The sequence below is a fragment of the Panthera uncia genome, chromosome C2, assembly GCF_023721935.1.
Source record: "Panthera uncia isolate 11264 chromosome C2, Puncia_PCG_1.0, whole genome shotgun sequence".
In the NCBI taxonomy this organism is placed as follows: domain Eukaryota; kingdom Metazoa; phylum Chordata; class Mammalia; order Carnivora; family Felidae; genus Panthera; species Panthera uncia.
The window spans coordinates 145,516,551-145,528,760 of NC_064810.1; the positions used below are offsets into that span (position 1 = coordinate 145,516,551).

A 12,210-nucleotide genomic window follows, 5' to 3' on the forward strand; every position below is an offset into this window, starting at 1 on the left:
AGCAACTATGACATGTCTGAAGATTTTCGAATTATAAAGGCCTGAATAAATATTTGGAAAGCATCCTTGAATCTTCTTTCATATAAATTTGCCTCCCACTTGCATATAGTCCTGAATATAGTAGCGACTTATATTGGGCAGTGACTTAAAAAAAAACAAAAACAAGTGTTTTTCCACGATGAAAATAGACCATATTCATTATTTTTAATATGCCCAAAGGTGCAAAAATAAAAACAGCATTGTAATTTCACCACCCAAAAATAACCATTTTTAAAAAACATTTCTATATATTCCTCCCAGACTTGTTTGTGTTTGAAAAAAACACAAGTTTATTTAGCAATTACTATTCTGCGTCCCGCTTTTTTCACTACCACAACACAATTTTCCCCCACATTTTTTTTCTTTTTTAATGTTTATTTATTTTTGAAAGAGAGAACCAGAGTGTGAGCGGAGAGGGGCAGAGAGAGTGAGAGACACAAAATCCGAAGACACAGGCTCCAGGCTCCCCAAACTGTCAGCACAGAGCCTGATGCGGGGCTGGAAGTCACCAACTGTGAGATCATGACCTGAACCTAAGTCAGACGCTTAACCGACTGGGCCACCCAAGTGCCCCTCCCCAGCATTTTCCAAAGACATTGTGAACGTGTCAAATTTCGTGGTGGGCCATTCAGTTTTCAACTCTCCTGCAGGGCTGTGTATCTCTGCGTAGAATGCTTGGCCCACGAAACTTTTAAAACCTACCTTCCAGAATCGGACGACTGAGGCAACTTTAAAGTCTCAGGCACAGGAAGCCTCTTCCCACCCAGCCCACCGCTCTTTCCCCCAAACTGCTTCAACCCGCCCCACCTACGCTTTTCTTCACTTTTCCAGCTCCGGGCGCCCGCTCGGCCTCCGTAGACACGTGGTGACGTCACTCATAGAGCGTTTCTGGTTTCCCTGGTGACGGTTGTCGGGGCAGCGCGTGCAGGCGTCCAGAAGAGACCGAGCCGCTGCGGCCCTAAAAGTGAGGAGCGCAGTGACCGCTGTAAGTGTGGGGAAGGACGGAAGTCCCAGGCAGAAGCCGGGGGAGCCCACAGCCACTGGGGGGTCCGGACCCGCGCCGGAGCGCACGCGCTCGCCCGGGCGCCCTGACCTGCCCCTGGCCTGACCCTCCCTGCACGCGTGGCGGGCGAGGTCTCGCCCCACTTCATTCTGTGAGTCTCCACATACAGCCCTCTTCTCTCTCCAGGCAGACACGTAGTTCCCATGCAGTACAGGGGTTAGTGAGGTTCGGAGGGTGGGTCACCTGCCCGCAGTCACACAGCAGGTGGCATGGTCAGAAGTCCGGCCCAGGTCCGTCTGACCAGCGCACTGTCCTGGTATCTGCTACGGAGCCCTGCCGCACGAGTACCGAGAGGCGGAATGGGAACTACGCGACTTGGTGGCATCCACTTCCAGCATATTCCCGAGTCAGGGCCAGCCCCCCCCCCCCCCCCCGCCACGGGGGCCGAGCCGACGAGAGAGTCCCCTCAGAGCGGGACTCCCGCCCGGGGAACCAGACATTTGCACCCCACCCCACCTCAAACCGACCCCTGCATTGATGCTACCTGAGACAGTCGGTGTACAGGGCGCCCAATCTCTTGGGCTTCTCCTCTCCACCCCCAGGAACCTAGGCTGTTGCTAGGAATACACTAGGCTAACATAATAAAGGCGGGGTGGGGGGGTGGGGGGCGAGACGGAGTCTGGTAGGGCCAGAGGAGGCTCATGCCTGGAAGGGGCCTCAGCCCTTCGTCACTGGTCTCTGTCCTCTGGGATCTTTGCTTTGCTACAGAAAGTAGAGTAATGGGTGGGTGCCACTCTCCCCAGCCCTTGGCTCCCAGTCTTTCCTGAGCCAGACTTCCTTCCATGTAGACTTAGCCCTAACTTAAAAACAAAAACAAAAACTAATTAATAGGCTTTATTTCTTAGAACAGTTTTAGATTTACAGAAACACTGAACAGAAAATACAGAGAGTTCCTATATACTCCTCCTCCCTTTCCCCACTATTAACATCTTGCATTGGTGTTGCATATTAGTTGTTACCACTGATAAAGCTATCTGTTATTATTAAGTTAAAAAGTCCATGGTTTACATTAATGGGTTGTGTGTGTGTGTGTGTGTGTTGTACAGTTCTATGGATTTTGCCAAATGCATAATATCATGTATCCACCATTAAAGTATCCTACAGAAAAGTTTCACTCCCCCGGAAACCCCCTGTACTCCACTGTTCATCCCTCCTCCCCTCTCCCCAACCCCTGGCAACCACTGATCTTTTTACTTCTCTACAGTTTTGCCTTTTTTAGAATGTCATACAGTTGGAATCATACAGAATGTAGCCTTTCCACACTGGCTTCTTCACTTAGCAATATGCATTTAACTTTCCTTCATGTTTTTTTCATGGCTTGATAACTCATTTCTTTTCATCCCTAAATAGCATTGCCTTGTATAGTTGTACCAGTTTGTTTATTCACATATTGAAGGATATCTTGGTTGCTCTTTATTTTAGGTAATTACGCATAAAGCTACTATAAATATTCACTTACAGGTTTTCGTGTAGACACAAGTTTTCAAATCATTTGGGTAAATAATGATTGTTGGATCATTTGGTACGACATGGTTGGCTTTGCAAGAAACTGCCAAACTGTCTTCCAAAATAGCTGTACCATTTTGTGTTCCCACCAGCAATGAATAAGATTTTCTGCTGCTTCATATCCTTACCAACATTTACTGTTGTCAGTGTTTTGGATTTTAGCCATTCTAATAGATGTGTAGTATCACATTGTTGTTTTTTTTTGTTTTTTTTTTTTTCAACATTTTTTATTTATTTTTGGGACAGAGAGAGACAGAGCATGAACGGGGGAGGGGCAGAGAGAGAGGGAGACACAGAATCGGAAACAGGCTCCAGGCTCCGGGCCATCAGCCCAGAGCCCGACGCGGGGCTCGAACTCACGGACCGCGAGATCGTGACCTGGCTGAAGTCGGACGCTTAACCGACTGCGCCACCCAGGCGCCCCTCACATTGTTGTTTTAATTTGCAATTCCCTAATGACATATGATACTGATCATCTTTTCATATGCTTATTTGCCATCTATATATCTTCTTTGGTGAAATGTATGTTCAGATCTTTTGCTCCCTTTTTGATTGGGTTGTCATATTGTTGAATTCAAGAGTTCTTTTGTATATTTTGGATACAGTCCCTTATCAGATATGTGTTCTGCAGTCAAAGTTTTTCTTCCAGACTGTGGCTTGTCTTTTCATTCTCTTAACAGCGTCTTTTGCAGAGCAGAAGTTTTTAATTTTTTTTTTCAGAAGTTTTTAATTTTAATGAAGTCCAACTTATCAGTTTTTTTTCTTTCATGGATCGTGCTTTTGGTATCGTATCTTAGAACTCATTGCCAAACCCAAGACCATCTAGATTTTTTTCCTATATGATCTTCTAGTGGTTTTTTAGTTTTACATTTACATTTTACATTTAGGTCTATGACCCATTTTGATGTAATTTTGTGCAAGGTGTAAGGTCTGTGTCTAGATTTATTTTGTTGCACATGATGTCCAGTGGTTCCAACGCCATTTGTTAAAAAGGCTTTTTTCTTTCTTGAATTTCCTTTGCTTCATTTCAAAGATCAGTTGAATCTGTTTGTCTGGGTCTATTTCTGGGCTCTCTACGTTCTGTTCCATTGATCTATTTGTGTGTTCTTTCCCCAATACCACACTGTTTTAATTTCTATAGCTTTATAGGAAGTCTTAAAGTTGGGTAGCATTAGTCCTCCAGTTTTGTTCTTCTCCTTCAATATTGTGTTGGCTATTCTAGGCCTTTTCATATAAACTTTAGAGTCACTTTGTTAGTATCCACAAATTAGCTTGCTGGGGTTTTGATTGGGACCTATAGTGCAACTACAGATCAAGTTGGGAAGAATTGACATTATTAACAGTATTGAGTCTTCCTGTCCATGAACATGGAATATTTATTTAGTTCTTCTTTGATTTCTTTTCATCAGAGTTTTCTAGTTTTCCTCATATAGATTTTTCTTTTCTTTTTTTTTTTTGTTAAAAAATTTTTTTTAACGTTTATTTATTTTTGAGACAGAGAGAGACAGAGCATGAACAGGGGAGGGGCAGAGAGAGAGAGGGAGATACAGAATCTGAAACAGGCTCCAGGCTCTGAGCTGTCAGCACAGAGCCCGACGCGGGGCTCGAACTCACGGACCGTGAGATCATGACCTGGGCTGAAGTCGGACGCATAACCGACCAAGCCACCCAGGCACCCCCAGATTTTTTACATATACTTATATACATATATTTTTTATATACATACATTTATGTACATCTACATATTTACATATACGTGTTAGATGTATACTCAAGTAGCTCCATGGTTTAATGTGAATGTAGATGGTGTTGCATTTAAATTTCAATTTCTAGTTGCTCTTTGCTGGTAGGTAGAAAAACAATCGACTGTTGTATATTAACCTCTGTCCCACGACCTTGCTATAATTGCTTATTGGTTCCAGGATTTTGTTTTTGTTGTTGATTCTCTGAGATTTTCTACATAAACAATCATGTCATCTGAGAAGAAGACAGTTTTATTTTTTTCTTTCCAATCTTTAATTGTTACTTTTCCTCTTCCGTTGTCAGAAACAGGAGCAGATTTCCCTCTGTTTTTCGTAGTGAGAATCTGGTAGGGTTCCTGGAGATAAAAATCACAAAACTATGAGGGCTGAACCCCGAGGAGTTTTAAAACCGCAACCTAAGCCACACAGGGTCGTCAGCAATTCATCAGTTAGAGATTAGTGTTTCTACCCATATTGACTCTAGCTGCAGACTTCTGCTCCAGTAAACTGTGATTCTCTGTATTCACCTGACTCTCCAATATTCAGGGCAGTACTTTGCCCTGTGACCTCAATTGTCTAAGGATTCTAAGTTCCACTGAGTTCCAGTTGTTGATTTTTAGTTTAGATCTTTTTCTTATTGTGAGGATAGGAATGATAACTTCTAAAACTCTTTACATGTCAGAAGTTTCTGCTCAGCTTTAACTTTTGAAACCCTCCGCACCTTTGCTTCTATTCAAGTCCAGAGCAAGTAGCAAGACGACTGGTCATGCCCTCAGAGCACCACATGTAGAAGGCACAAATGTTATTAAGATGGATTTTAAAGAAATGCTTTCTAAACATTTGTTACAATTACATGCGAGTAGCATATTCACAGATACAGCAGCTGGTTACCAAAGATGGTTGGACTAAGGGAGGTCAAATTCATTCATTTGTTCCAGAAATATTTACTGAGCACCTACTGTGTGCTAAATACCGTTACAGGTCTGCAGTACAGTAATGAACAAAATAGATTAAAATGTACACTCTTAGCTTACAAGCTAGTTGGAGAACATAGGTGATAAGTAGGTAAAATGTTCTGTATATCAGATGGTGAGAAGTGTGATGGAGAAAAATAAATCTGGGCAGGGGAGAGGGAGTTCAAGGGGTGGAAGCAAGGGAAGGGAATGCATTATTAGGTAGGGTGGTCAAGGAAGGTCTCCCTGAAAACATCCCCTTTGAGTAGACACCTGTCTACTTGTCTGGCAATGAGAGAGGAAAAGTAACCATTACAGGTTGAAAAGGAAGAAATAAAACTGTCTTGTTCTCAGATGACCTGATTGTCTATGTAGATAATCCCAAAGAATCAACAAAAACAACAAAAATCCTGGAACTAAATGTAAATATGCTGGGAAGAACATTTCAGCAGAGGAACAGCCAGCGTGGAAGTCTGTGAGTTTGATGCATTCTTGATAATGAAAGATGGTTTGCAAGAGGAACCAGATTACACTGGGCCCTGTTTTTATGCTGAGGTGAGCATGGTCCGACTTACCTACTAACAGGGTTTCTCTGGCTGATGTGTTGAGAAAAGACCATGGGGTGGAGGGCAAGGGCAGATGTATGGACATGAATTAGGAGGCTACAGTAAGGATCAAGAGGTGGGAAGTGTTCAGATTCTGGGTATATTCTGAATGTAGACCAAGAGAATTTGCTGATGGATTACCTATGCAGGGGGAGTAGAGGGCACTGATCATTAGAGGCACTGCCATTTTTCATTTTGCCACAGAGCCTTCACACATGCTGTGCCTCTGTCCCAAATGCTCTTCCTCTACTTAACTCCTACTCGTACTTCCGGTCGCAGCTCACTTCCTTGGGATTGCTCTCCTGGATTCCCCCAGGCTACATCAAACTCTCTGATAGAGGCTATCAGCACTATGTATCTCCTTCAGAACATCACTATGTGATCATTTGATCAATGTCTGTCTCCTCCACCAGACTAGAAACTCCATGAGGAGAGAGCTATTCATATGCCAATAAACATTTGCCAAATGATCTTCTGACCCACATCCTACACGAGCAAAGGAAATCAAGTTGAGTGTCTTTAGTGCTGTTTGCTCTAAAGCTGAAATTGCTGCTGTGGTTCCTTTATTCATTCATGGCATAAATGTTCATTTAGCACCCACTGCATACCCATGCTGGCTTGTGCTGCAGAGACAAGATTCAGAGATGAACATGACAGTTTCTATACCGTGAGGGTAGGTGGAAGGTGACAGAAAGTCTTCCAGTCTTTCATGTGGACCCCCCCCCCCGAAATATAAACGGCAGGCATATCTTTGTTCCTGCTTTTAATATACACCAACCACACTGTCATGAAGTAGTCAGGAATCAGGCAGGGCCAACAGGTGTTTTGAAAAACTTAGCTTTAGCATTACTTCTTTTGTTTTTCAAAAGTAAAAGTTTTCCTTTCTGTTTCCTGGGAATCAGCATCCCCTGCTTAGATCCATGTTGTCTTTGGCCAAGGGTCTACCTTGATTTGCAATTAAATTGTTTAGGAAGGGAAAGAAGAACGTGGTCGGGGCCCATCTCAGAAGGTTCCTGGCATCCACCCTTCAGTTGCCCCTGTCTGCAGCTTCCTGCCACCCCAACCTCCGCCCTGATCAGTCCACCCTGCCTCTTCTTCAGACTCACCCATCTGTTCCCCTCTCTGCCTAGTAATATCTGCTCACCTCTTATCTGCTCCCAGCATCTTTTCTTCCTCCATCTTCCCCTTCTCTCTCCCACCTCCTACCTAGCCTCCTGCTCACCCTTTCCCCATAGTGCTTTGTCCACACCCCAGTCTTGGCCACCTGAGGCCCCAGGTCAGGCTGCCCTTCCGAGCCCCAGGCCCACCCAGCATCTCCATGTGGAAAGCCTAGGGAGTCTCAAACTCAGCAGTGCCTGGCACTGGGCTTGCCAGCAGCTTGGAAAACTCCTCTGCCTGGAATAACCATCTCCCCAGCCACTCAAACCCAAACCTTCTAGACTCCCCTCTCCTCTCCTGCACACTTGCCTCACATTTCTTCCATTTTGGCATCATTCCCGTTCCCCATTCTCCATCCCCACTGCCGCAGCCTTGATTTAGGACCACGTTCCTTCCCGGAAGCATCCTCCCAACTAGGCCCCTTTGTCTCCAGCTTCACAAAATGCAAGTGCGATCCTGTGTGCATCCTCTAAACATCCCCATCATCTTCAGGTTGAAGTTCAGGCTCCTTAGGTGAGCCAGATAAGGCCTTCTTTCCAGTCCCTCCCCAAACCTCTGCGCTGCCCTCTGTCCGTCCTGAGCCTTTCTCAGTTCCCCACACTCATCACATTCTCTCTGCAAATGCTCTTCTTTTGAGAGGACAGCCCTCTGCCCCCCACCCCTGGCGCCCTCTTCTTCCACTGGAGCCAGATTCTTTAGCACTCAACTTCAGGCTGACTCAGTGCCTCCCTCTCCTGCAGGTTTTCCCAGCCTCTCAGAGCACCTGCCCCCCTTATTCTCAGGCCTCACTCATCATTAGACTCACCTGGGACACTTTAAAAATAGATGCAAAAAAATAAATAAAATTTAAAATATAAATAAAAATAGACAGATGCCCAGGCCACAGCCCAGACCAACGACATCCAAATCCCTGACAGAGCAGATGCTAATGCCCTGGCGGCTGATGTAGACCAAAGGTGCCCCGTTGGTGCAGACGTGCTGTCTGTCTCCCACAGACTTGACTGGGTTGAGGACACCCCATCTCATATGATGAGAAAGATGATAATAGATAAACTGTCAGGAGTGGTCACATGCCAGGCACTGTAATACACACTTTCCATGCATTCTCTCATTTAATCCCCACAGCCACCCTGTGAAGTATATAACGATTATCATCCCATGAGATCATGACCTGAGCCGAAGTCGGATGCTCAACCGACTGAGCCACCCAGGCGCCCCTACAAGTTATTCTTTATTCATTTATTTACTCATTCATTTTTTAAGTTTTTTTATATAAAAAAAATTGAAGTAGGGGCACCTGGGTGGCTCAGGTTAAGCGTCTGACTTTGGCTCAGGTCATGATCACATGGTTCATGGGTTTAAGCCCCGCATCGGGCTCTGTGCTGACAGCTCAGAGCCTGGAGCCTGCTTCGGATTCTGTGTTTCCCTCTCTCTCTGCCCCGCCCTTGCTTGTGCTCTGTCTCTCAAAAATAAATAAACATTAAAAAAAAATTTTTTTTAATTGAAGTAGAGTTTACACACAATGTTTCAATAGTTTCAGGTGTACAATATAGTGATTCCACATCTCTATGTTATGCTGTACTCACCACAATGAGGGTAGCCACCATCTGTCACCTACAGCAATGTTGCAGTACCATTGACTATATTCTCTGTGCTGTGCCTTTCATCCTGTGACGTATTCATTCTATAACTAGAAGCCGGTAACTCCCACTCCCGTTCCCCCATTTTACCCGTCTCCCACCCCCTCCTCTTTGGCAACTACCAGTTTGCTCTCTGTATCATTCATCCATTTTTTTTCTTTCATCTTTGAGCACCTGCTATATTCAGTGACAATTCTAAAATATTAATTGAAGGCCCATTCTGGGAAAGATGCTGAAAATTAGGAAATAAGACCTAAGATCCCTGCCCTTAAGAGTCCTCTTAGTAAAAGGAATAGAAACAAAGCCATAGATAATTATAATACATTAAGGTAAATTTAGTGATCAAGGGATGCCCAAGGGATTCTAGGAGTCTACAGAGTGTCCCCAGGGGAATCTTCAAGCTAAACAGGAGTTTTGGGGAAGGAGGAGAGGCGAGGAGGGAAGAGCCTGGGGAGGAAGGCATCCCAGGAAGGTAGAGTGGCTGAAACAAGCCTGTGAGATGCCTCCAGGCTTGAGCACTGGGAGGAGTTACAAAACCAAACATCTGCAAGGACTGATGGGAAATGAAAGTGAGTGAATCCAGCAGGTGTGAGAGAAAGAACAGCATTTACAAGCAACGATACCAGACAGCCGATGTGGATGTGCCGGCTGCAGCATCTGGGAGTGGTAGGGATGGTGTTGAGTGGAAAGAGCATAGCCTGCCCGGAGGGAACTCCTTCTGCTAAGAAGCTGCTGTCCATGTAAGGCTAGGGACCCAGCACGGCCAAACCTGTAAACTTGTCAAAAAGAAGCTGGAAATCTGGATTTACTTGAAATCTACAGATGTTTGAATGTTTTTTATTTTTTTTTAACGTTTATTTATTTTTGAGACAGAGAGAGACAGAGCATGAATGGGGGAGGGTCAGAGAGAGAGGGAGACACAGAATCTGAAACAGGCTCCAGGCTCTGAGTGGTCAGCACAGAGGGCTCAAACTCACAGACCGCGAGATCATGACCTGAGCCGAAGTCGGACGCTTAACCGACTGAGCCACCCAGGTGCCCCTACAGATGTTTGAATGTTGACAACAAATTCAAATCCTCACGGAGCATTCTGAGCAAGTTAAAGAAAAATGTGGGGTGGATGCAGCTCTCAGACCAGCCAGAGTGCCCTCCATGAGTCCTGGCCGGGTCTTGGAAAGGCAGGAGCCACTCAGATCTGGTTTAAAAAGATCCCAAATGATCAGGTGCAGTATAGGTTAGAAGTACCCAGACAAGGCCCAGGGAAGGTGGGAGGCAGGCAGCCAGAGAGATGGGGAGGCACCAGGGGAATATTGGGATGAGCGGGCAGGAGATAAGGTGCAGAGGAGGTGACCTTGTGATGTGAAGGAGTGGCTGTGGAGGCTAGAGGGAGCTATGTCATGGGGCTGGGTCACTGTGGGCCCAGTAGCCCGAGAAGGCTTTCTGCTAATGGGTCACAAGAATCACTGTGAGGGCCTGGAAGCCTCTGTATGTGGGGCAAGAGAAGGAGGAAGGGATTCCCCAAGACAGACCACCAGAAAGGGAGAAAAAATAGTATTTTGTTCCTACCATGCATAGCTGACAAAGTACCTTCATGCACCACCACCCAATTTGCATTTGCCCCTTACAGCACATCTATGGTCTCCTTCTCATCTCCTGCTTACTGAAGAGGGATTGAGGCCCAAAGAGGTCTAGAAACTTTCTTTCTTTTTTTTTTTAATGTTTATTTATTTTTGAGACAGAGAGAGACAGAGCATGAATGGGGGGAGGGTCAGAGAGAGAGGGAGGCACAGAATCCGAAGCAGGCTCCAGGCTCTGAGCTGTCAGCACAGAGCCCGACACGGGGCTCGAACTCATGGACCATGATCATGACCTGAGCCGAAGTCAGACGCTTAACCAACTGAGCCACCCAGGTGCCCCTAGAAACTTTCTAACTCACACAGCTGGGATAGACCAAGTTCACCCTGAAACTCAGGTGCTGTCTCAGCTTGGGCCAAGCTACTTGTACGGTAGCCCAGACCAGCAGTGTCCAACATCCAGGCTGTACCCTGACCAATGACATCAGGATCCCTGGGTGGGGGACCCAGGCACCAGTATCTTAAAAGCTCCGGGTGTTTTCAGTGTGTAGCAGGGGTGGGAACCGCTGTTTTATATGCTAGTCACAGCCTCCAAGTTGCTTTTCCAAGTTGCTGTTGACCCAGAATGATTATTAATAGCTCTTCCTTTCACTCTCCAAGGTGACCCAATTTGGAAAATGAAGTATATGATGGTCCCTTCTTATAATCTACAAAAAATAGGGGATCACAGGATAAACTTAGTTTTAAACTCTCCAGTTATATTTTCAAATAATAGGCTCAATAGGGTTTTCTTGAATCTCTAGGCACTTTTTCAGGTGAAATTCCCCTAAATTGCGTTGGCAAACTAAGGCGCACAGTCCAAATCCAGCTCACTGCCTATTTTTGTAATAAAGTTTTATTGGAACACAGCCACACCCACTCATTTCTGTCTTGTCTATTGCTGCTTTCCATTACAACAGCAGAATATACTTGTAACAGAAACCATATGGCCCACAAAGCCTAAAATATTTACTATCTGGCCCTTTACAGAAAAAGTCTGATTTTCCCGTTTATATAACATTGAGTCTGATTGTTAAGTTACATTATATCCCTAGGTGTCCCAAAAGATGGAATGGGGAATTGAGTGACTATGGTCAGCTGTGCAGTCAGCCGTGCCTGTGTGACTGAGTCCCCTGTAAAAACCCTTTTGCTTGTCTGCTTGTTTAATGAAGTCTGAGCAGAGGCTTATCTATGGCTGTCACACATTCAGCAGAGGTGTCCAGGGGTTCCTGTAGTTTGAGGGTCCCCAAGACTATCCTGAGCTTCCACGATTTGATAGAAGCACTCACAGAACTCAGCAAAGCTGGTATACAGTTAATTCTGATGAAAGAGCACAGATTAAAATCAGCAAAGGAAAAAGGCACATTGGGCAGAGTCCAGGAGACACAAGGCACAAGCTTCCAGTTGTCCTCTCCCAGTGGCATCTCGGAAACAGTGCTTGCTTCTCCCAGCCACAATGCATGATAACATGCATGGAGCATTGCGAGCCAGGGAAACTCACCCAAGCCTTGGGGTCCAGGGTTTTACTGGGGGTCAGTCACACACGCATGGCTGACTGCATACATGACTGACCTTAGTCATTCAATTTCCCACCCTTCCAGAGGTAAAGCTGATAGGGCATGGCACAAGGTCTCCATCATAAAATCACATTGTTAGCATAGACCACCTTGAGTGGCCCAAGCCCAGGTAAAGAAAGGCTTTATTGTCAGGCAGGATATACCTAAGACTTAGAGGTTACCTCCTTCAGAGCAGGTCAAGGGCCAAACCTTCCTTTGGAGTGTGCAGGGTGTGGACAACCCAGACTTGCTGAGTTAATTCCTCTAACAGGGCAGAGTGATATAGTTGTTATAGTTATAGTTATAGTTATAGTTATAGTTATAGTTATAGTTAT

The 12,210-nt window shown here is 45.3% G+C and overlaps 1 protein-coding gene across 6 annotated transcripts in view; it reads left to right on the forward strand.

The window, feature by feature from the left end:
• Nucleotides 1-677: 677 nt before the first annotated feature.
• CCDC13 (coiled-coil domain containing 13) overlaps nucleotides 678-12,210 on the forward strand; it is a 54,841-nt gene continuing 43,308 nt past the window's right edge. For 2 of the 6 annotated variants that reach the window (XM_049629895.1, XM_049629896.1), the window contains exon 1: nucleotides 678-1,024. Coding sequence is in view for 3 of the 6 variants with exons in the window: in XM_049629892.1 (XP_049485849.1) it covers nucleotides 5,802-5,858 (57 nt within the window). In the remaining 3 variants the exon portion in view is untranslated. Of the gene's footprint in view, nucleotides 1,025-4,959; nucleotides 5,859-12,210 lie in introns of those variants that run through there. The other 4 variants (XM_049629892.1, XM_049629893.1, XM_049629894.1 and 1 more) reach the window with 4 other exon arrangements.